At 36.3% G+C, this 27571-nt stretch overlaps 2 protein-coding genes across 3 annotated transcripts; one reads left to right on the top strand and one right to left on the bottom strand.

Moving 5' to 3' along the window:
* The first annotated feature begins 1643 nt into the window (after positions 1–1643).
* On the top strand, positions 1644–7809 carry LOC306873844 (CMRF35-like molecule 8). Of its 2 annotated transcripts, XM_079423344.1 has the most exons (6): positions 1644–2006; positions 2102–2434; positions 6722–6838; positions 6924–7028; positions 7314–7366; positions 7457–7809. In XM_079423344.1, exons 1-6 carry the CDS (start codon positions 1967–1969, stop codon positions 7637–7639), a joined length of 831 nt encoding a protein of 276 aa, XP_079279470.1. In that variant the 5' UTR covers positions 1644–1966; the 3' UTR covers positions 7640–7809. The 2 variants fall into 2 exon arrangements, with proteins under 2 accessions (XP_079279470.1, XP_079279471.1); XM_079423345.1 differs by lacking the exon at positions 6722–6838.
* A 12716-nt stretch (positions 7810–20525) lies between these two features.
* Positions 20526–22018, bottom strand: LOC306873686 (microfibril-associated glycoprotein 4-like). Its single transcript, XM_079423148.1, has 6 exons — positions 21908–22018; positions 21763–21808; positions 21465–21674; positions 21289–21385; positions 21035–21202; positions 20526–20955 (listed from the first exon to the last, which is right to left on the bottom strand). The coding sequence occupies exons 2-6, from the start codon at positions 21766–21768 to the stop codon at positions 20708–20710; spliced, it is 729 nt and encodes a 242-aa protein (XP_079279274.1). The 5' UTR covers positions 21769–21808; positions 21908–22018; the 3' UTR covers positions 20526–20707.
* Between the last annotated feature and the right edge of the window lie 5553 nt (positions 22019–27571).

Genomic DNA, 27571 nt, shown 5'->3' with positions numbered 1-27571 from the left:
AAAACACCAAGATGGTGCAGTGCAAGTGATTTATTCTGTAAGGCAAGAGTACAATCATTCTCTGCTTTAATGAGAAATTTGAAATGTATTTGGCGGCTGGACAATTCACATAATATTATCATGTTGTTGACAAATCTTAGGCTTACTGAAGTGTGATATCAGTCCTCTATGAGGAAGTATTGGCACAACTGCCTTTTTTAATGTGTACTGTTTTGGTTTGTATTGTCTGTCTTTTGCTAATGCACCTTGAGTCTGGAAATAAAAATAAAATCAAATTAGAAAATCACAGGTATGAGTTTGATCAGGGTTAGAGCTAAACTCTGCAGCAGATTGGTCCTCCAGGGAAAGATTTGAGGAACCCTGATCTAAACTAAACTGATCTTGTAAATTATTAATCAGTAATTATACTCACTTAATATTAGATTTTAAAGCCATGTTTGTTTGTTTTTTACACTGTCAGAAATAAAATACACTAAAATGGTATTTTAGCCCTTTACTGGGGCAGTAACCTCAAAGGTGCACCTATACCCCTAAACAGGAGCATATTAGTACCATAGAAGTATGCATGCTTTAAGAGTAGATAAGTTACAAAGGTGCACTTTTGAGGGTACCTCGTGAAAAATAAACATGGTGTTACATAAGTACTAAAATGTATTATTATTACTATTATTATTACCATGGTAAATTTGTGGTTACTGCAGTTTTACTACAAATACTGTGGCTACTGTAATAAAACCATGGTTAATTTTTGTAAAAGGCTTTGTGAAATATAACCATTAAAATAACTATTTTCTATTTTAATATAAATTCAAATGTAATGCATCTGTGATCAAAGCTGTATTTTCAGCATCATTACTCCAGTCTTCAGTGTCACATGATCCTTCAGAAATAAATCTAATATCATTTGCTGCTCAAGAAACATTTCTGATTATTATTGCTGCTTCATATTTGTGTGGAAACCGTGATGTATTTTTCAGAATTCATTTTATACATAGTAGCCTAACAATGATACGTAATGTAATGTAATAATGTGGCAATGGTTTATTAAGATGTACTTATGCTTCTGATGCTTTTGGGAAACGCAGCTCTATTTGAACAAACAACTGAGCCATGTGTCAGCAGCGAACGCTGTCTGTGATTGGTTGGTTTCGTCTTTCAGTGTTTTGCATGTGTTCCGATGAACAGGAGAAATAGCTCGAACACAATTAGACTAACACTGAGAAGATTATTTTATGCACCAAATTTCTTGATAAATAAAATTAGTGGTTAAAAAATGCACTTTAGAATCGATATTTTTATGTGAGGATCGATCCTTTCAATACAACATCAGTATCGAAACTATCGATACTTTATGATCGATCCGCCCATCCCTATCTTGAAATCCATTCTGCAGTTAGCATCATATAGCAAAACGAACACAAGGCAGTTTAATGGCACGACCGCTTCACCTGCTGCAAGCCCTGTTAGCACACCTCCCGCCGGGATGACAACGCAAGACATCATTGTAATTCATCAAGGGTTTTCTCTAAACACAGAAAACAGGAAGTAAAGTGAAATAATGAGAAGTGTGTTGACTTCACACTTCATGAATGTTTTTTATTTGCCTTCAAAGGTTGTGAGCGGAACAAAGAGGAAGTCCTGATGCATTACAGATCACAATCTCACTGGTCGCTCACAGTGTGAGAAACATGCTGCACAAACTCTTCATATGTCAGCAGTTCTGTGCTATGCTTTCTTCTGTACAGTTTGTTCTTGTTTAATGCATTCTTTTTTACATGAGCTGCATTTCTGATTCTCTCTGTTCCAGTTTAACTTGTGACACCTACATTGGCAGAAGACAAAGGAAGACGAAGTTTTTATGATTCACACACTGCCAGGAACCACCTGAAACACACACCGAGGGCCTCATACCTGTGTAGAGCTAGATCTGCTGATACCAGACAAGATCACTGAATAAGAGAGAAGAATGACGATCATCTGGACTTTCACTCTGCTCATGATTCCTGGTGAGAAACTTTTGAAAGCAGTTTGACTGTTCATCCTGTTAAAACCTCGTATATTACATAATACAGTGTTGTATTAAAATGCTGGTTGGTTATAGATGTTGTGATCTCCATGAACGTGACAGGATACCCAGGGGGTAAAAGCATGATCAAATGCACATATCAGGCACAATTTACCGAAAACACTAAGTACTTTTGTAGAGGACAGATGCCAAATACACCACAGATTGGATGGTGCTCTGACCTCATCAGGACCGATAAGAAAAATACACAGGTTGATTCTGGAAGATTCTCTCTGTATGACAACACAAAAGCAGCAGTTTTCACTGTGACCATCAGAAATATGAGTGCGCTGGATTCTGGGACGTACTACTGTGCAGTTCATAGAGCTATCATTAAAGATTCCTACACTGAAGTGAACATTACAGTAGGTGAGTAACTGAATTTACTAATGCTGTTATTTTTGGCAGTTTGGTACACAAATTATAGTAATTTGTAAAAGTAGTTTTCCTTTTAAATCCCATCACCAAATATTTGTATTAGAAAACAAGTTCAGAGAAGAAAATCACCTTTTGCTGTGAAACACTTGGACTTTTATGTTGTATTTCTACTTTCTTTGTTTCCTATTTCCTGTCCTAGTCTGTTTGTAGTTTCTTTGCCATTTAGTTCATTGATTGTTGTCAGCCTGATGAAGATAGTCATACTCATGTCCTCTGTGATTAAGGTGAACTCAAAGACAAGGGGTGACTGGATCCGAATGCAGAATAACATTTACATGAACATAAGGAAACGCAAAATCATAGGAGAACCAGATCAAAGCAAAATGAACCAGAACAAAAACACAAAAAATCACTAGGGCAGACAACCAAGACTTAACAAAGCACAAAGAAACAGAAGAGCTATTTATAAAACGGATAATAAGAAAACAATCAATGAACTCAGTGTTTGAACTATACCGTGGACTTTGGGGGGGGGGGGGGGGTTGATCGATCATAAAGTATCGATAGTTTCAATACTGATGTTGTATTGAAAGGATCGATCCTCACATAAAATATCGATTCTAAAGTGCATTTTTTAACCACTAATTTTATTTATCAAGAAATTTGGTGCATAAAATAATCTTCTCAGTGTTAGTCTAATTGTGTTCGAGCTATTTCTCCTGTTCATCGGAACACATGCAAAACACTGAAAGACGAAACCAACCAATCACAGACAGCGTTCGCTGCTGACACATGGCTCAGTCACAGTGTTTGTTCAAATAGAGCTGCGTTTCCCAAAAGCATCAGAAGCATAAGTACATCTTAATAAACCATTGCCACATTATTACATTACATTACGTATCATTGTTAGGCTACTGTGTATAAAATGAATTCTGAAAAATACATCACGGTTTCCACACAAATATGAAGCAGCAATAATAATCAGAAATGTTTCTTGAGCAGCAAATGATATTAGATTTATTTCTGAAGGATCATGTGACACTGAAGACTGGAGTAATGATGCTGAAAATACAGCTTTGATCACAGATGCATTACATTTGAATTTATATTAAAATAGAAAATAGTTATTTTAATGGTTATATTTCACAAAGCCTTTTACAAAAATTAACCATGGTTTTATTACAGTAGCCACAGTATTTGTAGTAAAACTGCAGTAACCACAAATTTACCATGGTAATAATAATAGTAATAATAATAAATTTTAGTACTTATGTAACACCATGTTTATTTTTCACGAGGTACCCTCAAAAGTGCACCTTTGTAACTTATCTACTCTTAAAGCATGCATACTTCTATGGTACTAATATGCTCCTGTTTAGGGGTATAGGTGCACCTTTGAGGTTACTGCCCCAGTAAAGGGCTAAAATACCATTTTAGTGTATTTTATTTCTGACAGTGTAAAAAACAAACAAACATGGCTTTAAAATCTAATATTAAGTGAGTATAATTACTGATTAATAATTTACAAGATCAGTTTAGTTTAGAGCAGGGTTCCTCAAATCTTTCCCTGGAGGACCAATCTGCTGCAGAGTTTAGCTCTAACCCTGATCAAACTCATACCTGTGATTTTCTAATTTGATTTTATTTTTATTTCCAGACTCAAGGTCCATTAGCAAAAGACAGACAATACAAACCAAAACAGTACACATTAAAAAAGGCAGTTGTGCCAATACTTCCTCATAGAGGACTGATATCACACTTCAGTAAGCCTAGGATTTGTCAACAACATGATAATATTATGTGAATTGTCCAGCCTCCAAATACATTTCAAATTTCTCATTAAAGCAGAGAATGATTGTACTCTTGCCTTACAGAATAAATCACTTGCACTGCACCATCTTGGTGTTTTCAGCAGGATCCTCATACAGTCATTGTACGCAACCTGAAGCTTACAGAGGCTCTCATCCTTACACTTAACCCACAAAGGAGCAGTATAAAAAGTACAATATGCTCTAAAAAGGTTTATCTTTACCTGATCTGAACACATATAAAATGTTCTCATCAACATATTTGCTTGAGCATATAACTTACGACGTTGCCTATACATATCATCATCATCATCATCATCACTCATTTCATTATTAATGATATCACCTAAATATTTTGCAGTAGTACATACATTCAACACCTGCACTGATAAATACAAATCTGAGAAATTCAAATCTCTATGTTCTTCGGTTCTACATATCTTATCTTTTTTGTATTGTATTGCACATCATATCTAATCCCATAATCAGAACATATATTAAGCAACTGCTGAAAACAAGCACTACTTGGGGAAAAAACAAGCAGATCATCAGCATACATATAGTGATTGACTGTGATATTACCAAGTATACATCCAGTCCTACAATCGCTTAGTTCTTCTGACAGTTCATTCATATAGACATTAAAAAGAGCTGGTCAAAGTAAACCTCCTTGGTGCACTTCATTACTTACTCTAAATGAATCTGAGACACAATTACCCCACCTTATCTGCATACTTTCATTAGTGTACCAGTACATCAAAATTCTTAATATACTATTAGATATGCCCCTTTGTCTTAGTTTACTGAACAGCTTCTGATGATTAACTCTATCGAAAGCTTTAGAAGCATCAATAAATCCGATTATAACAGTGGGATTTTATCTTTTATACAGTTGTACTACTTCCTTCAGAGCATATATACACAAATCCGTACTATGGTGAGCCTTAAAACCGAACTGATTGTCTGTAGTATCAAGATAAACAACTAATCAATCTAATATGATTCTTTCCAAAACCTTAGGCACAACACTCGCTAACGCAATTGGTCTATAGTTATCCAAACCTTGCCAGCCTTATCTTTAATAACAGGCAACAAGGTTACTGACAACATTGACTCTGGCAACAGCCCGTGTATCATAAAACCAGTAAATTGCGAGAAGAACGACAAGCCTAGGGCTCGCAAATTTTAGGTGTTCAGCAGTAATTTGATCTAAACCACCAATTTTTCCTTCCTTAAGCTGAATAATTGCTTGATAAACCTCTAATTATCTCGAAGACTCTGATTAGATGCTCAGGTGTGTTTGATTAGGGTTAGAGCTAAACTACTAAAAGTGGGCCAGATTTGAGGATACCTTGTTTAGAGGTATCAGTATCGGTATCAATATCGACGATACTTAGCTTGAAAATATCGGTACTGGATCAAAAATAAAATAAGAGGTATCGGCCATCCCTATTTCAAGGACTGCGAGCACAAATCTACGGCCAATCCAACGTTTATATTTTTTCTACGAATCTTTGAGTTAACGTACTAAACATGAGTGGGATGAATTTGCACCGCAGCGCCCACACCTTGATGCTCATGACAAGAATAGCATGTATAGTTATCTTTATTGAAGGGAATTACGTTTAAATCGCCATCATGCATGAATGAATTATATTTTTGCAATTTTACACATAATAATCCACGATGATCACATTACACAAAACTGAAATTGCACGTCAAAATAACACATTGTCAGTATTTTTTGAGACCCCACAAAATTTCACAAATCACGTTTTCAGGGGAGCCCATGTCTTATTAAGTGGAGCCGAGCTGCCCCTAGCTACCCCGTAGTTCTCACCCTGAATGAACTAATCAACAAAGAAACTACAATCAGACTACAAGACTAGGAAATGAAATAGTAAATTAAGAAACTAGAACTACAGCACAGAAGTCCTAAACAAATCATAGAACGGGAAACATATGACAAAGATGGTGATTAGTTAACAGGAAGTTCAGAACAACTGAATTTACAAAATGAGCTCGTATGTAATTCAGATGATATACAGCACACATGCAAGGCTAAATGCTTGCCTAAAGATGACAACAAGGAGCTAAAGCATGTTTTAATGAGGTGGATAAGCATGTTTGCTTTGTGACTGTTTTAAAAGATATATATATATGTTCTAGAGACATATGCAAATGTTTATATAGTCCTAGGTTGTACTGTATGATATTTATTGTTGTAGGTGTAGTCCGATCATAATTAGAGGCAGGATATTTGCCTTTTCATTTTCACATGAGTCTCTGTATTTGAAAATAACTCTTTATTATATGTATATTATTTATTATATTGTATACTATTCAAATTCAGATTAATGAGCAAAATGTTAAGATTTACAAAAATAAAACTTTACTGGGTTTCAAAAGCTTATAAAGCGTGAAAATGTAACACTGATTGTCACTGTCAAAGATTTTCTCTATTATTTAGCACAAAAACCACCACCCTCAATATCATCACCATCATCAATCACAACTCCACCTATTCCACTAAATTCCCAGCCGTCAACATCTGATTTCACATCGGTTTCCCCGCCTGTCTCGAATGGTACTCTGGTGATCCGTTCATTCATCTTCTCTCATTTACCTGCAGGTATCAGATATGATCAGTCTCTCGTTGTGTCTTCTCTCAGGTTCGTCTCTGATCATCGTTGTGTCTGTGGTGTTTCTTCTGCTCATCGTTGGACTCGTTTCATGTGTAGTAACTGTCTGCATGAAGCGTCAGGCTCGAGCTAAAGGTGGGGTTTTGTCTCGAAATCTCAAAGAACTAATTCCACGGCTTCCTTTGCATGGCATTTGTTATCCATTTATAAGTTTGTCAGATTCATTTATTGATGAGAATCATGTTTGCCAGTGAATGATATTGTTGTGTGAGGAATGAGTGAATGGAAAGATGTTGTTTCCCGCTGCTGGTCACAACTGGGCGATGCACTGTGATGTTCAGATCTGATATATTATTAAATGTGAATTATTATTATTATTGTTATTATTACTATATGCAATGTAGTGTATTTGTTTTACAGACTCTGATTCAGCCTCTAAAGTGCGTGAACCTGGAACAGAAAACAGTGAAGCGGTTTGTGAAATTAAATAGTTTGATATGAATAAATGTTTGAATGAATGTCCTTCATCAAAATCTGTAATGGATTTCTAATTTTATTCACAGGTTCCTCAAACGCTGTACACTTACGAGGAGATTAAAGACGCCAGACCTCACCCTGACGGCAAAACTGCCCAATTACCCACAAACCCCTCTGGTTGTATTACCACGATTTATGCTACTTCACAATTACCCACAAACCCCTCTGATTCTACGAACACCGTTTATGCTACCGTTTACCAGTGCTGAAGTTTGCATGAGCCAGTGATTACAGTAAATGCATGTTAGTGATTGACCATTTTGCTCTTGTACCTGCTGAAGTCATTTATGTAAATTTCTCAATATGCTAATATGCAAGATGAAAATTGTGTGTATTTGTTTAAAACTATGTGAACAACATCAAATAGAATTGTTTTTATAACAAAGTGTTATTATAATTTTTTTGTTAACAGCTGTTTATTGAATTTTATTCTGTGGGACAGTAGTACAGTAACTATAAAAATTTTACAAAGATTTTAGAAAAGAAGACACAACATTAAAAGCTGAATGCCATGAATTTACAGTTTTCACGTTAGATCCATGAATCAAGAAGTAGCGTTCCATCGAAATAATGTCCAACAAATACACCGTCCAGCTTCATCTGTCCATTGTGTGAGGAGGATTCCAACGGCTGACCTGCAATTTTTCAGTGTTATTATTTTAACATTAAATCACATCAGAAATGAATGTTCTTGTCCGTACAAACTCAGCAGCAGCTCACGTCTGTCCACATAAACTGCTTCACGATTTGCTGGTTTGTTTCAGTTTCATAAACAGCTCTTGAAGCTCAGTTTTTCAGCATTATAAAGATGTTTGTGAACTGTGATTTCATGCTGATGAGAACAGGGCTCATCTGGACAGACTCTGAATGTGTCTGTGTTGAATCTGATCTGCTGTCCTTGGTGCTGAACTCTAGAGGGAGCTGCTGGAATCTCTTTATTGTAGAATAGATCTAGACAGTCAGTCACTGGACTTTCTTCAACATGTTAACTTTTGTAGATATATTGTAAAGTTCAGAGGACATTTGCAGCCGTATGTTATATTATACTGATGTTATTTGTTTGTTTATGTTAAATGCAGGCAGTGGCCAATCTTATATGGATTTGCAGCTCCATATATTTTGCATAGTTGAACAGTTGTGTTTATGGCCTGGCAGCTGCTGTGCACTGAACTGAAGTACAGGACAAAGTGCTTTGACTATTAAGTGGCAAAAAAACAGACTCAGAAAAATATAAAAACAAATACATAAGAGCTTCACAGCTTTGTGTCTCATCTGTGTTTAACAGGATCCAGATTCAAATCATAATACACACAAACCTACCGTTTTTGGGCAAATGACTTCATGTGCAATATTAAGCACATTTTGATTCCATAAGTGACTTCTGTTGTGCAGTTTTACTTCTGCTTTAGCGGTATTTAGCTCCTGATAAATTGCTGGTGTGTTTCCTCATTTGTTTGTATTTGCTCAACAGGTAAACATGTCAGCTTAATAAATGTAACATAATATTTGAATTGTACTATAATCATGTATTTAATTAAGTGATTTACCAATATTTTATTGATATTATCAATATTTCTTAAGTGTTTTTTGTGTTTTCTGTAATTTCTGCAGAGCTGAATGTGGAAATCGAGGCTTTTCTTTGAATACAGGAAAAGGGAAGTAAAGTGAAAGTGTGAGAAGCGTGTTGACTTTTACTTTTAACTGAAGAAAAGAGAAACACCATCTCCTTAGATGAAATCAACTGAAATAAAATGCATTAAATCTCTCAAAATCTGATTAAACAACCCCACAAACCACATCACCAGATCCACTTATTAATAACCAGACTGAGACATCTACAGAAGATCTTATTGAGAATTAACTAAGGTTTAGGTGTTGATTTATTTTCATTTGAAGTAACCATGTTTGAGATCAGTATCTGCCTCAGTTGGACTCTTGACATTTGTGTTAGGTTTCTTTTCTTTTCTTTGGTTGGTTGTTTTACATGGTGCTCAACTTTACTCTGTGATGAAAAGATGTAAACCTTCTCTTATTTAGATACTGAATATTAAAATATTGCAAGACTACAATACACGCGAAAGCCAATGAGGTTTAAGCACTTTGACTCCTCCCCTTTCTCCTGATAGGGCGCTGAGGGAACGTTTGAATGAAAACAAGTTTAGGGTGTTTAGGCTTTTGAATTGATAGGACAGAGGAAGATTTTATGCTTGTAATAAATTAAATTTAGGCCTGTTTCTCACACAAATATGTTTTATGTGTTCAGAGGGCTTGCAATTAAAGAGCACGAATCGCAATTAATTTTATGGTAGGTTTATTTGATCTTGACAGCAGTGGTGTAACTAACGGTCAGGCCTTATGAATCTCACACAATTAAAAAAAAAAAAAAACGACTACTATGATGAAATGCCTCATTTTACAGTATGTAAATTAGCATATTAAAGTTTTACTCTAAAACTTACATAAATATAAAATGACTCAGTAGGCCTAGCCTATATCCAGCTACATTTTCTGAAAGAAATAGGCCCTACTGCTGCATGCAAAACCGCCACAATACAATGAGATGGTTGCCAGGTCTTTCATTAAATGAGGTAAGTGCTATATTCATTTATTCCATATTATGTAGATGTATAATGCAATGTATGATTTGTATCAAAACGTCTTGCAAGGACAACTTCTTCAAATGACTCCGGAGCAATCTGGATCTGTATTTTCCAGCACGAAGGCAAGAGTGATAATGAAGTGGCTCAGATATCATTTCAGTTACATTTTGAATTTGTGGCCAGCTCCCTGAATCTTAATCCCAAAGAGAACCTGTGGTCAATCCTCAAAAGGCAGGTGGACCAGCAGATAAGGCAAGAATGAATTGCCATCAGTCAGGATTTGGCCCAGAAGCCCAGAGCGAATAGCAAAGCTTTTGAAGACGAAGGTGTAACACTGTAAATGTTATGACACTTTGCATCTATTGATTTTTTTATTTTATTTTTTGCCAAGTAAAGCATTGGAAACATATGAAATGCTTATCACTCTTTTCCAGTGTACCATACAAACATTATAAATAATCTACAAATCATGAAACAGAAAACTTTGTGAATCACAAAATGTCTGTCATTGCCAATACTTTTGGCCACTGCTGTACATGTAAATTATACTGGCTCACTCCAGTGGAAGATTAAAATAATGCAGTTGTGTGATTTGTCCTCATATAGAGAACATGACACCTGTATGAGCTCTCAGTCTCAGACACTGTATCCTCCAGTAGGTGGCGCTCTTTCAGTGTGATTAATGTGATCTTCAGTCAGTGGTGATGGTGGGAGGAGCCAGTAAAGATGCTCATTACTGAGAAAGAACTGAATAAAGAGGAAGTAACTAAAGCAGACAGATGTAGAGACAGAGAGATTCACACAGAGATCATTCAGCATAAAGAAGACTGAACTCAAGTCACAATGAAGATCCTCCTCATCTTCTTCACTTTCTACCTGATCTCAGGTCAGAGCTTTTCTCTTTCATCACTGCAGTAATGATGCTGTTTTCTGTTCATCATCTTTCTGATCACAGTATCAATCTGATTGACAGGTGCATTAACAGATATTGATGTGATTGGATATTCTGGAGGAAGCATTCTTGTTAATTCATTTAAGAATTGGTTCAGTGACTCTGTTAAATATTTGTATAGACTATATGAGTGGAAAACAATAATAAATTATATGAAACATGATAAATGGATTAATGAAGGAAGATTCACTTTATTTTCCAATGAACATGGAAGCCTTATGATCTATATTAGAGAACTGAACACACAAGATGCTGGAACGTACAGGATTGGGGTTCAAGGCAAATGGTCTATCGATATGACTTTGAATATGAAAGAAGGTCAGTCATTTTATTATCAAAATTTGTTTAGTAAAACTGCTGATCATTTCAAAACTTTTAGATATACAAAATATATTTCTTATTTTATGAAAGACAGGTTCATGTTGTAAAGTGTCGAAGAGAGTGATGGTGAATAGTGGAAAAACTGCCACCTTCAGCTGTGAATATATGTACAATCATATTAATGATCTCAAGATAATATTCAAAGAAGAAAAAGACACCATTAAGAGGATTTACAGCGCATGGAACAAGGAAGGAAGATTCAGTGTTTCTGATGACGAACATAAAAACCTCTTCAGCTTGAACATTACTGCTGTGACTCCAGATGATGGAGGAGTTTATTTATGTGGAGTTTGGATCAACAGACAATCATACAGTTACTATATTATTAATACTGTTCATTTGCATGTTGTTAGTAAGTACAAAAAACTCTCAATGAAATCTGGCATGAAAGGATTTATAGAATTTAATGATAGATTTAAAGATATTTGTGATTGAAAATTAACAGTGTTTCTGCAGTTTTTCCTGGATGTCACATTCGATTAATGTGATTCAATAAGGTATTTGTGATTGACAGCTAAAGTGGGCGTGTCTAGCGTGAGCGGCTACTCAGGAGGTGGTCTGATGATCAAGTGTGAACATCCTCAATACAAAACCAAGCCAAAATACATCTGTAAAGAGTCAGATGGATGTTCAGAGAGGAAGAATCCAGGAGTTCAGGATGAATGGACGGAGAATGGAGATGTTTCTTTATATGATGACACCAGAGCAGGAGTCTTGATGGTGTTTTTTAGAGAGCTGAAAGCTGCAGATGCAGGAACATACAGGTGTGGAGTGAATGTATCTCACTATACTGAGCGCTTCACTCAACTTCAGCTGAGCGTCAAACATGGTGAGGAACCGCAAAATCACTTTTTTCTATGTTTGGATTATATGTTTTACTTTTTATATATATTTTTTCTTGGTTGACAGATGCAAAATTTCCAAGAAGGGAGACTGAATCTGTGTATCTTGGTGAAGAAGTCAACATCAGCTGTCAGATCCCAGAGGAACATGAAGTTCATTTCTGTAAAGAGGATGATAATCACATCTGCCAGAACATCAGCTCATCTAAAGTGACTCGAATGAGTGGTTCATCTGAGAGAACTGAAGAGAGAGTTTTTACAGTGAGCATCAGTAATGTGAGAGATGCTGGAGTTTACTGGTGTGGAGCAGAAACCAGAGACACATATTTGACTTTCATCTCCCTGACCACCAAAATACAGCTTAAACTCATGAGTGAGTCCATTCAGATGATTTCACTGTAAATACAGTCTATTCAGAATCATGTTTGTTAAATGTTTGTTTGTTCACAGTGCCTCCAGTAGTGAGACGTGAAGGAGAATCTGCTGAGATCATCTGCCCTTATGATTCAATCTATAACTCGAAGCCAAAGTCTCTCTGTAAGGGGAAGTGCTCCACTAGAGACAGACATCCTCTCAGTGAGACTGTGAGAGAAGAGAAAGAGAACAAGACTGACAGACTGACTCTGAAAGATGACGTCACTGCAAGTGTCTTCACTGGGACCATCACTGGACTGACAGCAGAGGATGCTGGGAAATACTGGTGTGCAGTAACATTAGAAACATACCTCAATTATCTTTACACTCATCTGATGGTCATCATGAACGAGGGTGAGGAAGGTTTATTCATCTGAATATGTGAAGCTACGGCTATGCATTGATGTTCTTGTGTTTGTAATCATTAGAGCTGAACTTGACTAAGTATGAAGGAGACGACGTGTCAATCCAGTGCAAACATCATGATGAAGATCAGAAAAGCTTCTGCAAAGCACATGAAGCCTCCATGTGTGTGAAGGATGGAGTTTCATTAGAGACGATCAGAGATGATCGATTCTCTTTCAGTGATGAAGCATCTACTGGAGTCTTTACTGTGAACATCACTGATCTGAGAGAAGAGGATTCTGGGATATACTGGTGTGGAGCTCACGTCACTACTAAAGTGAACCTCAGTGTTAAAAAGGGTAAGATAGTTTATCATTTCTCCATTGCCTTTGGGTCAGATTTAAATATTCAGATATCACTGCATGAACAATCACTCAGGCAATGTAGTATCACGTGGAATGTGTTTATTCTGATGTATAAAATACGAATGCTATTTCAGCAACAATATGATGAGAGAAATAGACAGTGTACCAATAAATAGTGATAAGAAACAATAAGTTTGTATTAAGTTGTCCTCAAGGAACACACGCATGCAGTGCACCCAGTGTTTACTGCTTTATCACTCCTAGAAGCTCATCAGTTATTTCAATGAATTGTTCAGAAGGGTTTTCAAACTCACAAACTCAGTCGGAGCTTTTTCTGAATCAATATCTGACAGCTTTCTAACCTGCAAGATATCAGTGGCCTAACTTGTTCTCACTGGGTAAAAATTATGAACCTTCTGCTACACACCAAGCAGACGAATGAGTGTAGTCTACTATATGATGATGTTTAATACTGGCCTGTTTAAACACGACTAGTTTCCCCAGAGATTAGGCAAATTCATCGTTCACAAAAGACGACTAATTCTGTATGAATCAAAACATTTGTATTTTGTTTTCTCTGAAAACTATGGAGCAAAATACCGTTGTTGAGCTAACTCAAAGTGTCCTCTGATATAATCCTGTCCAGATATTATATATTAGTATATTGAAGCAGAACTAATTAATATAACAGTTGCTTCCTCTGACAGGTTTTCATTGCATGAGATCTTTAAGCTTTTTTTTATACTGACACTGGCCCTGTGTCACTTTTCTGTCGTCACTGGTTATCTTGTGAAACTCTAAATATGGCCATAAATACAGTTTCCTCTGTAGCGAGAGAGGTGAGAAAACAAGACGTGTCCAAACTCACAGTATAGCTTTAGTTGCTTGTGACAGAAGGTGTTTAGTGTATTTGACAAACAGGGTGATTTCATTTCACATTAAAACCACAGAGATGAGCTGAAGGTCCAGCGTCTCAGTTTAATTCGTCTGTAAAGAACTAACGGCCTTTATTCAGGAAACCCACATGAGGCTCAATATGAAGTAGAAGGGTATGTGAAAGTCTGCAGAATAGAGGCTACAATGCACTCATTTTACTGCAGAATAATTCAGCTTCATAAAAAAAGCATAAATGAAATTTGAAGTATGATAATTCACCTCACAAGATGAAACTCTTTCCTTTATGACAAACATTATATTTTATTAACACTGGTTGTGTTTTATTGTCAGATTTCTCCATGATCATCATTATTATTAGTGTGAGTGTGATTCTGCTGCTGATCGGTGGATTCACTCTGACTGTGTGGAAATTAAGACACAAGAGACGAGGTGATGTTCACTCACAGTTACCCACAATCCCCTCTGATGGGCTCCTGTACGCTGCTGTCAGTTTCCAGAAGCATGAAGAGTCTCTCAGTGACGCTACAGTCAGATTCAGTAAGAATGAGATCCACTCTGATTACGCTGCAGTCAGTCACCGCATGAGACTCAACTGACTAACAGATCACAGATCATCACACGTTACCAACATTTTACATTTAATTTTACATTGTAAAAATGTCTTTATATTCCATAACTTAGTGTTAAACAGATGTTTGGTTTGATCAAGGTAGTTCAGTGAAGACCGAATATAAACCAATGAGTGACACAAATGATCCTGTAAAGTTTCCAGACATTTGACCTTAGATTTAATAAAAGCTCTTTAATAGCAGCTCTTAAAGAGACACCAGTTCAGCCGTTATGATGAGACACATCAATCTGTTCAGATATTTTAAAATGTCTGTTTTCTTGTTCTCATCTCTGAGTTTTGATCTTTGTACATTTAAAATGCTTAGTATTCGATCATACATTTGCTCATCATTTTAATAATGTTACTTTTTTATTAATGATACTTTTGCTGATTTGAATGTTGTTTTCAGTTCTTGTTCTCCTTGTTTTTAGTATTTTTTTCTGATATAATAACTCATATCTTTACTGCAGAATTGTTTTATTATTTGAAAAATAAATATTATTTTATAATATATATTTTTGGGCTATTATTTCTGGTTCATTGTCCAAAGCTGTTAATCTTACATTAAGGATACAATTCTTACAACAGGAAAGTTGTAACATTTCTGCAAAGGAGAAAGTTTAAATCTTAAATCTAAATGATATCATTTCATTAATTTTATTTTTATACGACAATACAACTACAACAATCAGGTCATTTAAAATCTGATATCTCTTTTTTATGTATGATTTGTCATATTATTGATATTTAAAGATTTAAAAATAAAAATTTTAATCTTAGATCATTTCTGTCACAAAGTGTCTTATGAATGCTGGAGGTGTTTTTATGTTTGCATGATGAACAGGCTGTTTTGCCGTCCAGATCAAAACCACAGAAAACTGGTGAAGGTTCAGAGTCTCAGTTTAGTTTGACTGTGAAGATTAAACAGACTTATTCAGGAAACCCACAGCGACACATGAGACTGAACAGAGAGACAGAAGATCAACATTAATTGTGAGCAAAAGACAATAAAGACTAAGAGCTGTTTGTTTGTTTATTACGTTAAATGACTTGCTTGTATTAGTCTCAGTGCTTTGTGTTTGCGGGGTTGTTTATTACTTTGGTCAGTGTGATGAAGATATACAACATGTGCTGCTCTTCAGCTTGTGGTTTTCTTATTGTGTTTAAATTCTTTGGGTCAAAGCTCTTCATCCCCCTGCATGTGTGATAAAAACAGGAAATGGTTCTAAAGTACCACTGGTAACTAATTTTCCACTCCATAATAAAGAAACTGTAGTAATAATTTACAATAATGTGTCATTTGTCAACATTAGTTAATGAAAATACAATCGCTCATTGTTCGTTCATGTTAGTGCACAGTGCATTAACTAATGTTAAGAAACACAGTCTGTGATTTTAATAATGAATTAGTAAATGCTCAAATTAATATTAACTAAAATTAATAAATGCTGTAGAAGTATCGTTCAATATTAGTTCATGTTAGCTAAACTAATGTTAAATAATTAACCTTATTCTAAAGTGTTACCGATACAGCAAATGCGTGTAATATTTGAATAATCATAATAATAATTAATTACACACACACACGCGTATATATATATATAATAGTCCTTTCTACAACCAACTGCAGTAAGAGTGCATTATACAAATTGAATCCCTCAGTGCCTTTTACTCTCAGTCGCACTGGAACATCTCATCCTTTCATGTTGTTCTTATTTAGATTGTTAATATTCAAATATGGCCCGACACACGCGCGAGAGCCAATGAGGTTTACGAGCAGCTGTGACTCCTCCCTTTTCTCCTTATATGGTGCTGAGCACAGCGCGTCTGTTTGAATAAAAACAAAGTTGGCGGGTAAATCAAATGAACAGGCAGATGATCGAGCGATGTTCAGTGAGTAATCAGTTAAATTTGGATCTGTTCCTCACACAAACCTATTTTATGTCTTCAGAAGACTTGCAATGACACGCCACGACACATATGGAAGATTTATATGGTATTTGTGTGGAGCTTGATAGCAGTGATTTAACTAAGTCTCTTAATCTCACAAAATCTTAAACTTAAACATGTAACTAAAATAAATTATGGATGTTAAATTGTACGGTATATACATTATTATATTAAACACCCAATATATCAAAATGACTCTTTTCAAACAATATATCATATTTAGAATACATGATAGTATGAAAACTATTAATTTGTGAAATGTATTTAAGGATAGTGTATTTTAAGGATATACAGTAAAGACACTGCATGTTTTATTGCCTAGTCTGTGAAATAATAATATGAGAGAGTTTGGTCAGACTGTAAACAAAATGACAGCATCATCTATTCATATTTTATTTTTGTTCTTGTGACTTCTATTGAATCTCTCTAGTGTTATTAGTGTCCTGTTCTCCATTGCCTTTATTATTGTTTTGTAGCATCTACAGTAAACCCCAAACCAGCTGAAACCTCTGGCTCCATCTAGTGGCAAATATGAAGTAGTTTTACATTTCTATGACTAAACATTATATTTCTTGGTTTCATTCATATTAGTTTTATGTATTGTATTGTATGGTAGTTGATACAGAACATATATTTATTCTGGTTTGATTCAGTGTAAATGGCTCTAATTTACTAACCTACTGTATGTTCAAAAACAAAGAATGAATCTGAAGTAATGAAACTTTGGCCTAATATTTGATCATTACTAAGCCGTTGTTCGTGCAGATGTGTTTATGATCAAAGTCAAAGGGAAGGAAGCAGATAAACTCATGTTCGACTGTCATCAAGGATACTGAAGTTTGTCTGAAAGCTGCTGTCCGTGGTGCTGAATTCATATCAATCTGCCATATTATTATTGTTTCTTATGCATAAAGTATCCAAACAAATCAACAGCCAGTCACATATGGTCTGTTTCCTTATATATATATAAAAAAGCTGTTGTTATAAAATGTCAATAACCCAAATTAGATGATTTTTATTCTCCATGACTGCCTTGTTGTAGACCCCAGGGGACCTCAGTGAACTTAAATGTACATTTTATAGCCGCCCTCTAGTGGAAGATTAAAATAATGTTGATGTTGTTCTGTTTTGCTTCAGTGTCCTTATATAGAGAACATGGCACCTGTATGCATGTAGTGATCGCTGCAGCCCGGAGACCTGCAAGTGGGAGGAACTTACGCCAAGAATAAAGCCCTCCCGACACCTAGCCTAACCCTACCCGATACTTTATTTTCAACTTTTTGGTTATTTCTTTAATTTTTATTGACAATAAACGCTTTTACGATGTGATTTGAGATTTGAAAAGGGAAAAAAAAAGTTTGGCAAAAGGCGGGTATGAAACCTCGTCAATCGCGTCAAAAAGCATGTGCTTTATCTGCACCACTGGAACTTACGATTTAAAGCCGTTTTTTATCAATTTGGCAGGCCCTATCACACATTGGTGAGCAGAGTTAGTGTAAATAGCCTCTGCCAAAAGGTGGGCAATTTGCACTAAGTGTAAATAGACACTCCATTTACATTATCAAAGAACATTATCATTGACAGAATTAAAGCAATCTCAAAAACTCCCATTAATCACTGAAGTTGCTTACATTGTGAAATTAATATCTTGCTTACATCGTACGCACTTCTGTACTTTGTTGTTTCTGATGAGAGAAATAAGCAGAGATCAGAATTGGAGCTGAACAAAACAGCTGTTTCAGCTTGTCTCTTCTGAACGCCTCTTATTGGTCATTGTACTCATAAGCTCAACAGAATCATGTGTGATTGGTTATAATGCATAATGCTGTAGAAAAACGCAGCTGTCTCTGGCTCTGTGCCAGCCAGTGAAGATGAGCGAACAATTTAGCAGCTGATGATGTGCCGCACTGAATGATCTAATCACACCGGTGTGATTGTTTATTAAACATAAAAAATATTATTCGGCTATTTTTTGTCTTTTGGAAGCTGCATTCAAAATCCACTTGCCTCAGAAATCTGAGGGGGAAATCGCGGTCCGGGAATAGTGGTATTTCGGCTGGGCCCCCCTCTGGTCCAGTGCCCGGTAGGCCCGTGCGTTAATCCGTCCCTGCCTATATATATATATTTACACTCACAGTTTGGTGATCAAAATGTTATGTTATAATAATCATTGCACAGTTGTTTAGTTTGATAAGGGTTATTCAGTTCAGTATATAAATCATCAGACACTTTAAAGTAAAGCTGCTGCTCATGTTGTTTCTTTCACATGTTTAAAATAGTTTGTCATGTCGTTTATGTGAGGGTGTGATAAAAACAGGAAATAAATCTTGATTAACACTTTTAGTATATACTGTAAAGTTTCCACTCCAACTGCAGAGATACAGCATCTTTTAACAGTTAATGAAGACTCTTTAATAGCAGCTGTTAAAATGACAGTTGTCTCTTTCTCATCTTTCTGAATATTGAACTGCGTTAGAATCGTGCATGCAAGAGAATTTTGTTTTGGGATTTACAGTAGAAAGATATATTTTATTACTTGAAAAATAAACATTTTCTGGTATTATTACTTGTTGATTGCTCTTATTTCATGTTGTAGATCAGAGAATCTATTATTATTTACATAATTGTTTATAGTATATATGAATTGTCATGCATTGTCATGGCTTGAGCATAGACGATGACTGAATCTAGTTTTTATACTGATGAAATCAACATTACCAGATCCCAGAGAAACATGCAGAAATACAGTATAAAATCATGATTATGTAATTATCAAGATGAAAGACAGTGAGAAAAGTTTGTGCATTCTGTAAAGGTGAAGATCTGAGTCTGAACTCTGAGTAATACTTTTATGCATTTTATTTTGTATCACCCTCAAGCCTGTTCTAAATATTCACAGTACATGCAAATGAACAGTACGCCTAATAATTTGCATTTTTGTAATGATTTATTGTTTAATGAGACTTGAAAATGGCATGTTTGATGTTTTCTGTCTTAGTTTCTCACAAACGCTGGAGGTGTTTTTTGTGTTTGCATGATAAACAGGCCATTTTTCCGTCCATCTCAAAACCACGGAAAACTGGTGAAGGCTCAGGGTCTCAGTTTGGTTTGATTGTGAAGATTAAACAGACTCATTCAGGAAACCCACAGTGAGACACGAGGCGAAGACAGAAGATGAACATCGATTGTGCAGAATACAAAGACTAAGAGCTGCTCATTCAGTAATTCACCTCAAACAATGACTGGAATTTTCTTCAAGGAAAAAAGGGAGTTAATACATTAATGTAAAAATAAATCTTTGTTTTTCTTTTTCTCTTTAACATTTGTACTTTTGGTATTTTATTCTGGCAAGTTAAATCATTTATGAAGTTACTGAATTCCTGTGAATTGCGACTAAGAATTGTTTAATTGATCTTTAGTAAAGGGATTGGGTAAAACTGGTACAGGAGATAATATTCTACAATTTAGGTTTTTGTAAACACTAAAAGGAAAAAATACTGACCTAATTCACCATCCAACTGCCGGGGATCCAGGATTTGTGTTAGAGAAATAATTAAATTAACCCCTAGGATTAAGAAAAGGGTTACATTTACATATCCATTTACATGTGAGACTTTTTTGTGGACAAGAGAACAGCCTCTAAATTACACACGCTTCCACGTGAAGAGATAAGATGTGGTTTGTACAAAGCTGATGGTTTAAAATATATATATATATATCCACACAGACACAATGAGTTCATTGCAAGAGATTTATTAAAAAATTTATGAATTGATTCATTTCATTAGTAAATTAAAAGTGACTCAAAACAGATGAAAAACCACCCTATATTTTTTTGAGAGATTTATCAACACAACAGAAGGAAAGCCACTTTATTTAGCTGTTTGCTTCTGAGAAATTTTGTAATGTCTCTGCAAAGGTCTAAAACACACGTTTGATCTTCATGATGATGGATTTCATACTGTTGTTCTTCCAGGTTAACCAAACAATGCCAATGGTGCTATGGGGGGAATCTTCTGCCCATAAATACAGACCGTTGGGGTTTGCATTGTGACAGCTGTAGTACCAAAATCCCCCGAGATGATATTTGGCACAGTTATTTTCCCAGGTATCTTGGTCCTTGTCAAAAGTGGAGAACTTATGATCACTGTGACCAGATAAAGAGTCACCTGCAAGGAAGAGGAGCATCGCTGAGGATAATAACTCAAAGGAAATGTGTTTTGATGAGTATAAATTGAAGTGTCCTACCAGCTCCTCCATCAGTGAATCCTGAAACATGCAGCTGATATCCATCCATTTCACAATCCACAGAGAAGGACGAGTACTGAGCGAAAACTTTATGTCCTTCAAAGTCCTCCATATCTATTCTCAGCATGTACTTCTTCTTACGTGTCAATTGGTAGATGTTCTCCAGCCCTGTTCATACACACATATGAGGAACAAGTTCAACTGGACATGAACATCCACACAAACACACACACACACACACTATGAGGTCTTACCCAGCCAGTATTCTCCCTCCACATTTCCAAATCCTCTCTTGTACTCTTTCCACGGCCGATAGAAATTCACACTGCCGTCCATTCTCCTCTGAATCACCTGTGATGGGTTTATATAGAATATATGATTCATAATGAATGTTCTGATGTGTGTTTATGATCCAAATTCACATGCTTACCGTCCATCCTCCGTTGTCTTCATCGTTCCCACATGAGATCATGTGACAGTTAACCCTGACAGGAATGTCCGATGTTGGATAAATAGTATAAATCCCACCAAGCGTTTGTCCTGATTTATAGATGTCAGAACAGTCAACCAGCATTTCTTCATCATGACTGCATTCGCTCATCAGTACAACTGGAAGAAAAGCCACCAAAAACACTAACATCTACATGAGACAAAGAGATTAACTTTACACAGAAATGAAGGTGAAAACGTACACTTTTTGAATGAATATTAGTTATTGATGAACTTACTGCCATCTTCTCAGTCTCTGCTCAGTAAATCACAGATTCATTTGATCTAAAAAAGCAATATAAACATTTTCATAGGTCTATTTTTTAAATTGCATAGATGTCTGAATGTTCTGTGAGGTGAATGAAGATTAAAGCAGCAACTCACCGTTTGCGTTGTGCCTTGAGTGTTTGCGGATGAAAGACTGAAATACACCTTTATATCCGTCAGATTCTCTGGCTCCTCCTCTGTTTTTCAGTACATATGTACATAATGAAGCTTCACATATTGAGTACAAATTGAAAATATATCAGTCCGGCCTCATGCAAGTTTAGCATGCAGTGACAAAATAGTTTTCCTGTAAATCTGACTGAATCCAGGTGACACAGTTACAGTTACAGCTACAGTTTGTTGTAAATGTAAGTTAGATTTCATGACAATCAAGTTTGTAATAATTTTCAATAACACACACCCAATAACCATGTTATTTTTTTTATATGAAACCCATGTTTTCTATGTAGAGCCACAACAAATGTGAATTTGTGTTGTAATCCTTTCAGATGAAAAATGCCATAGATCCTGTTTTCATATTTATACCATATTATGTAACAGAACAACACAAGCAAGGGTGTAAAATGAACTCAATCTCAGGATTTACTGATGATAGGAAAACAGACAACAACAGGTGAGTATCAGATGCAAACAGATTAATGAAACCAAGTAACTTAACTTGAGATTGTATTGCAGATGGCAAACACTGATGATAGAGATAAAATGAAAACATAATGGCTGATCAGCAGAAGAGTTCAAAATTACAACATGGAAGACAAAGAAGGAGAAACACGAGGAGGTCAACAACAGGAGTTTAATATATAAGTGCTACTCGATTGCTACTGAATGATCCAGTGTGGCAATGGCCATGACAATAGCCAGTTAACACACCAACAAGAGTCCTTTTTCCCAAATATAATCACAAGCACAGTCTTGCCTGTTTGAAATCATTTTACTGCCTGAGAAGTCAAGGATTAGGTTGCTGCCATGACCCTACACTAACTGGGTCATGTTTCCTGTAATTTAAGAGCCAAACTCGCAAAAGAACAGCAATAGCTAATGACAATTACACAGAACGAAGCGTGATATCACATGTTCCGAACTCATTTTTATCAGGACACAGAATATGGGTTCAGCCTTAATCTGACAACGAAACTCATTTCAACTAGATCGCAGATGAATGTTTCATAACATATCATATTTCTCCTGCATTCAAGGTCAATTTAGATGGATGTTTTACTGTATCCAAGCATTACAACATCTAACAAATTACAAGCTGAATCCTACAGCAGTGCTGCAAATCTGAGCGACTCTGAGGCCCCTGAAGCCCCTGAAGCCCATGGTTAACTATCAGGGTCAGACTCTGATGAGTCTGTTCATTTTACAAGAGTGTTTCTTCCTGATTCACTTGATGTTTGTTTACTCCAATTATTTAACCCGTTTCTAGATGTTTAGTCAGTGTTGTGCTGGACAAAGTCTGTTTACCTCAGTTTGCAGTCCTTCCTCATGTATTGTTTCTAATGTCTGTTGTGGAGATAAACACATTCCCGCTCCTGTCTTTCCCACTGAGCTTCAAAACAGTCGACCGGCTTGATTCCATCAGACACAAATACCACATGAAAACAGAGCACAGCCATAGATGGTTCAATCATATTACTATGAATGACAGAAAGTGCAACTCGAAAATAAAAGAGCCAATCGCCAATTGGTAAAATCATGGCGTCACTGCAGTGGCGCGGCTCTGGTTGCCACAGAAATAGTCAGTGACTGGCGCCAATGTCTGCACATGCGCATTGACTGGTGTAGCCTGAAAAATAAGCGTTTTAACGCTATTTGAGCATAAGAAACTTTTATGGGACAGTTCATGTAAGATTGTGTTGTTGGTTTGAAAAATCTTAATTGTAAGTGTGGCAAGCATATTTTGAGATTGATCTTAGACTGATCCTGTGAACTTAGCCACTCAAGGAAGGCTTTAAGAACAAGCAGAATCCTCTGCCGCCTATCGCTCCCGCTTCACAGCGAGTGGGGCTCGCGTTTTGATTTCTGCAAATCAGTTTGGTCGAATGCAAAGACATGATTATTGATCGTAAGCTCAACATCCAGCTAGAAAACATACTATCTACCTTTTACTATTTGCAATAGTAAACGGAATAGCCTATCCTTCCTTTATCTGTGAAAGCTTCCAATTCTGTCTATGAGTTGACTAAATTGAAATCTTATTTTAATATCTTGGCTTTTACACTTTGTATGTTAAATTATATTTTGAGTTTACTGATTTTATTATTTTTACTGGTTTTTATTTTATTTGTACAGCACTATGGTCAACTGCTGTTGTGTTTATAGGTGTTTAATAAACACAGATACATGAGGGAAGATGTTAATGTTATTAAATAGAGAAACAAAATTATAGGCTACATTTTTTAAAGGTCTATACCTTCTAGCACATTATAAAAAGAGTAAGAAGAAGCCCTTGAGTGATATTTAATTTTATTTGCTGGGCTGTTGCTGATTTGTAAGATTATTACTGGGTAATATTGTTTAATTTATGTACATATTTTTTTGCCTCCTATGGGATTATGACGTGCGCATTGAGTTTTATTTCACAAGTATATTGTGTGCGTTTTTATACAGTGTTTGATCACATTTTTTATTTTTATTGGCGTGTAACGAAAGGGGTGGGTGGGGTTAGGGTTGCTGCGTTAGCCCAGAGCCCCACAAAGGCTTAACGCATCACTGCTGATAAGCTATTACTAAATATAATGTGGAAACTTTAATTTTCTGTAAAGCTGCTTTGCAACGATTTGCATCATGAAAAGCACAATACAAATAAACTTGAATTGAATAATAACAAAATGTCATGAGTTTGATTTACAGGGAATGAATGAATTGAACAAATGAACCAGGTATTAAATGTTGCTTTGATAAAAGTAGCTGCACAAATGTCTTATTGCTTTCTGTGTGTCGCTTAAACAACATTTACTTTGTCTAATGTTTTGTCTTGATTGAAAACAGCTCTACAGATAGATTTCATAAAAAAATTAGCCGTTCTTCTTTAACTTAAAGACCACAAAAACACTGAATCATAAACTATACTGTAAGTCATTGTCTGTAAACACAAGACAGTTCAAACACATAATTTACCCACAAGACATACTTGAGTATCTTCAGTGAGCAGTTTGGATCCTCCAGTTTGTGTTTGAGCAGCTGGACTCCTGATTGTCCTGGGTTATTGTAGCTCAGATCCAGCTCTCTCAGGTGTGAGGGGTTTGAACTCAGAGCTGAAGACAAATAACCACAGCCTTCCTCTGTTACCATACAGCCAGACAACCTACAGTTTGAAGAAAAAATGAGAGAAACAATACATTTGTCAAAGCATTAAACTAAAGCTCTTAGTTTTACCTCAGTATCTGCAGCTGACAGTTTGGACTCTTCAATCCATCAGAGAGCAGCTTCACTCCTGAATCCTGCAGGTCATTGTTGCTCAGATCCAGTTCTCTCAGAGGCGAATCTGACTTGAGGATCAAGAAAAAGGTTACACCAGCTCAACCTGCAGGAAAACTTTTAATAACAGTCTTTAATCAATCATCTGTCTTATACAGTGTGCTAAATGCCAAGCATCATCAATACTTTCCTCAGAACCTGAAGATTTCTCTCTGTATTTTCCATCAGTTGTAGAAGCTTATGGAGTCCAGATTCCTGCAGGTAATTTCCGCAGAGGTCACGCTCTCTTAGACGATGTGAGATATTCTGGAGAGCTGAGACCAGTCCATACAGCTCTCCTGGCTGAAATGACACTGGGCCAAGCTGAAGGACTACAATATCAGCATTACATTTCAGACTACAAGTTCAGACTGAAATGGAAGCGCTATTGACCTGAGTGTCTCCAGATGACAGTGTGGGCTCTTCAGTCCAGCAGAAAGCATCTTCACCACTGCCTCGATGCTGTAATTGTGACTCAGGTCCAGTTCGCTCAGAGGACAGTCCTCTAGCTGAAGAGCCACAGCCACTGTTTCACAGCACTGTTGTGTCAGTCCACAGTCTGAAAACCTGTAAAGATGTTAGCTGGTCATGAGTTTTTCCCCTTTTTTATTTTTATTTTACACACCTCCTCCCAAAAATTTTATTTTTTACAGCATATTCTGTTTTACTTTTTTCCAAAATTTAATTAGCATCTTTTCATCATATTATTTTTTATAAACATTTCCCCAAAATACTGTTTTCCTAAAAATCCTTTATTTATTTTTCCAACATATATAAATGCACTTTTGCGCGCTCAAAATATGATCTTTCGCACGCAGAATTGTGGCAGAGATCTAATCCCATACATTGATGACAACCCTAGCTGTGCATGACGGATCAAGACTGTAATACTAGAGTAGTCCACTACAGGGAGCATCAGGTTAAGATCTTATTCCTGTATATTTGTTTGTTATTCCTGTTTATATGTTTTATTCCTAACTGGTGTGTATATTTGCATGCTACAAATCAGATTTAAGATTCATAATATGTGGAAAGATATATAGCAGCTTAATCACCAAACCATATGAGCTATTGGAGCTTGGACTCCGATGACTGTGACTGCCCTTGAGTTCGTTATTTATTTGTAAAAAGGAGCTCAGAAGAGTGAGGTAAAATCCTTTGCATTGTTGACTGGGGATGTAATAATTAATAATATTAATTTGTTACATTTATATAGCGCTTTTCTGGGTACTCAAAGCGCTTTACATAGAAGGGGGGGAATCTCCTCAACCAGCACCAATGTGTGCAGCATCCATTTGGATGATGTGACGGCAGCCATATTGCACCAGAACGCCCACCACACACCAGCTTACTGGTGGAGAGGAGACAGAGTGATGAAGCCAATCAGTGTATGGGGATGATTAGGAGGCCATGATGGTCAAAGGCCAATGGGGACGTTTGGCCTGGATGCTGGGGTTACACCCCTACGCTTTTTTCGAAGGACATCCTGGGATTTTTAATGACCACGGAGAGTCATGACTTTGGTTTAACGTCTCATCCGAAGGACGGTGCTTTTGACAGTATAGTGTCCCCGTCACTACACTGGGGCGTTAGGACCCACACAGACTGCAGGGTGAGCACCCCCTGCTGGCCTCACTAACACCTCTTCCAACAGCAACCCTAGTTTTCCCAGGATGTACATACAAGGTTGATCGTAGTTGCAGACTATGCGTTTTTGTTTTCTCTTTCGCACTTTCCTGTAGATTTAAAAAATAAATAAAAAAACTGCCCCGTAGATAAAGCTCCTTGACTCAATCTATCAAAAGGATTATAAACGCTGCAAAATATGCCTTTTAAGTTAATAGAGGTAAAACAGCGCGTTTATGCATGTTTTCGATGCAGAGTGCAAATGGCTGTGCATTTATTTGTGTTTTTAACTCGATGAGAGCGAAATAAAACTGTCTGAACATGAAGCTGTGTGTGTTGTCTGTTATGCTGCCTTCACTATCGGAAATTTCCTATTTTCCACTTATGAAGTTGTAATTACGAGCTTGTCGTATTCAAGTGCTTTAATGTCGGAAAGAATAAAATGTAGCATCCCATACGGGGTGAGAAAATTATGATTAGACTACCTGCTAGATTTGCATAAATGGAACCAACTTTTTTTTTCCATTTATGCTCAAAGTAAAATCTTTTAAGACATAACTATTTTTTCCCCTTATATTTTCCTACCAGTTTTCTAGAACTGTGGAATCAAATAATTTTCCCGGTGAATCTATTGAAATCGATTGAAATGATTGTACAGAGTTTTGTTTGTTTGTT

The sequence above is a fragment of the Barbus barbus genome, assembly GCF_936440315.1.
Source record: "Barbus barbus genome assembly, chromosome: 8".
Lineage (NCBI taxonomy): Eukaryota > Metazoa > Chordata > Actinopteri > Cypriniformes > Cyprinidae > Barbus > Barbus barbus.
This window is presented reverse-complemented; position numbering and strand designations above follow the sequence as displayed.

Excerpts from the sequence above, each read along its gene's own strand:
- LOC306873686 (XM_079423148.1), bottom strand. Across the intron at positions 21,203-21,288 it reads GGAGGGAGAATACTGGCTGG|GGCTGGAGAACATCTACCAA; the intron begins GTAAGACCTCAT and ends GTGTATGAACAG. Across the intron at positions 20,956-21,034 it reads ATTCACTGATGGAGGAGCTG|GTGACTCTTTATCTGGTCAC; the intron begins GTAGGACACTTC and ends TCTTCCTTGCAG.
- LOC306873844 (XM_079423344.1), top strand. The coding sequence starts at position 1,967 with ATGACGATCATCTGGACTTTCACTCTGCTCATGATTCCTG. Across the intron at positions 2,007-2,101 it reads CACTCTGCTCATGATTCCTG|ATGTTGTGATCTCCATGAAC; the intron begins GTGAGAAACTTT and ends GGTTGGTTATAG. Across the intron at positions 6,839-6,923 it reads TTCCCCGCCTGTCTCGAATG|GTTCGTCTCTGATCATCGTT; the intron begins GTACTCTGGTGA and ends GTCTTCTCTCAG.